This window comes from Chaetura pelagica, unplaced genomic scaffold (assembly GCF_000747805.2).
Source record: "Chaetura pelagica isolate M959 unplaced genomic scaffold, ChaPel_1.0 scaffold2254, whole genome shotgun sequence".
In the NCBI taxonomy this organism is placed as follows: Eukaryota; Metazoa; Chordata; class Aves; order Apodiformes; family Apodidae; genus Chaetura; species Chaetura pelagica.
Window position 1 is genome coordinate 136 of NW_009953151.1, and position 1287 is coordinate 1422.

At 65.6% G+C, this 1287-nt stretch overlaps 1 protein-coding gene across 1 annotated transcript; it reads left to right on the forward strand.

The window, feature by feature from the left end:
* Nucleotides 1–208: 208 nt before the first annotated feature.
* Nucleotides 209–896, forward strand: LOC104384754 (PDZ domain-containing protein GIPC1-like; the record flags this gene model as incomplete). Its single annotated transcript, XM_009997303.1, has 2 exons — nucleotides 209–394; nucleotides 716–896. Coding segments are annotated over exons 1-2 (364 nt in total), but the record flags the coding sequence as incomplete, so codon positions are not given.
* Between the last annotated feature and the right edge of the window lie 391 nt (nucleotides 897–1287).

The following is a 1287-nucleotide window of genomic DNA, read 5'->3' on the forward strand; positions in this document are numbered from 1 at the left end:
GAGTTCCTTGTGTCCTCAGGGGGATCCCCTGTGTCCCCTCAAGAGAGGGTTCCCACGTGTCCCCCAGCAGTGTCCCCCTTGTCCCCAAGAACCTCTGGCATATCCTTTGGCTCGTTCCCACCCCTGGGACCACCCCCTGTGTCCCCATGTGTGGCCCGGGGGGGTGTCCCGTGTGTCCCCAGGCCCTGACACTGCTGTCCTGGCCCAGGTGATGTTCTGCACCCTCAACACGCACAAGGTGGACATGGAGAAGCTCTTGGGCGGGCAGATCGGGCTGGAGGATTTCATCTTTGCCCACACCAAGGGGCAGCGCAAGGAGGTGGAGGTTTTCAAGTCTGAGGAGGCCCTGGGTCTCACCATCACGGACAACGGCGCCGGCTACGCCTTCATCAAGGTGCCACCCCCGGGGAGGGAGACCTGGGGGGCTCGGGGGCCCTGAGCCGCCCTGGGGCTGGGGGGGTCACGGGGACATCCCAGGTGGTGCCCGAGCCAACGTGGGGGCGGGTAAGGAGGGACCAGGGGACGTCCTGCTGGTTGTGGAGGGAAACGGGTCCTGGACCGTCTGAGCTGCCCGGGGGTGGGTGAGGACACAGGAACAGCTCAGAGAGTTCCCAGGTCAGCGTGGGGACGAGAAGGGGACACCAAGGGACGTCCTGGTGATCGCGGAGGGCGTGGGGCCCTGCCAGGCTGGGGGGTGACCCCTCGTGTCCCTCAGCGGATCCGGGAGGGCAGCGTCATCGACCGGATCCCCGTGATCAGCGTCGGGGACATGATCGAGGCCATCGACGGGCGCAGCCTGGTGGGCGCCCGGCACTACGAGGTGGCCAAGCTGCTGAAGGAGCTGCCGCGCGGCCGCAGCTTCGCCCTGCAGCTCACGGAGCCCCGCAAGGCCTTCGGTGAGGGCACTGGGGGCAGTGGGAGTGCTGGGAGCAGTGGCAGTGCTGGGAGCAACTGGGAGTGCTGGAAACAGTTGGGAGCAGTGGGAGCAATTGAGAGTAGTGGGAGCACTGGGAGTGCTGGGGGCACTGGGAGTGCTGGGAGCAATTGGGAGCACTGGGGGCACTGGGAGTGCTGGGAGCAATTGGGAGCAGTAGTACCATTGGGAGCAATTGGGAGCAGTAGGAGTGCGGGGAGTGCTGGAAGCAGTTGGGAGCAGTGGGAGCAATTCAGAGTAGTGGGAGCACTGGGTGAACTGGGAGCACCACCAGTAAGGGGTGACCCATGGCTGGCACCACCAAACCATGGGCGGTGACAGGGCTGGTTTGCTGCTCCCCACCAGTCCCTGGA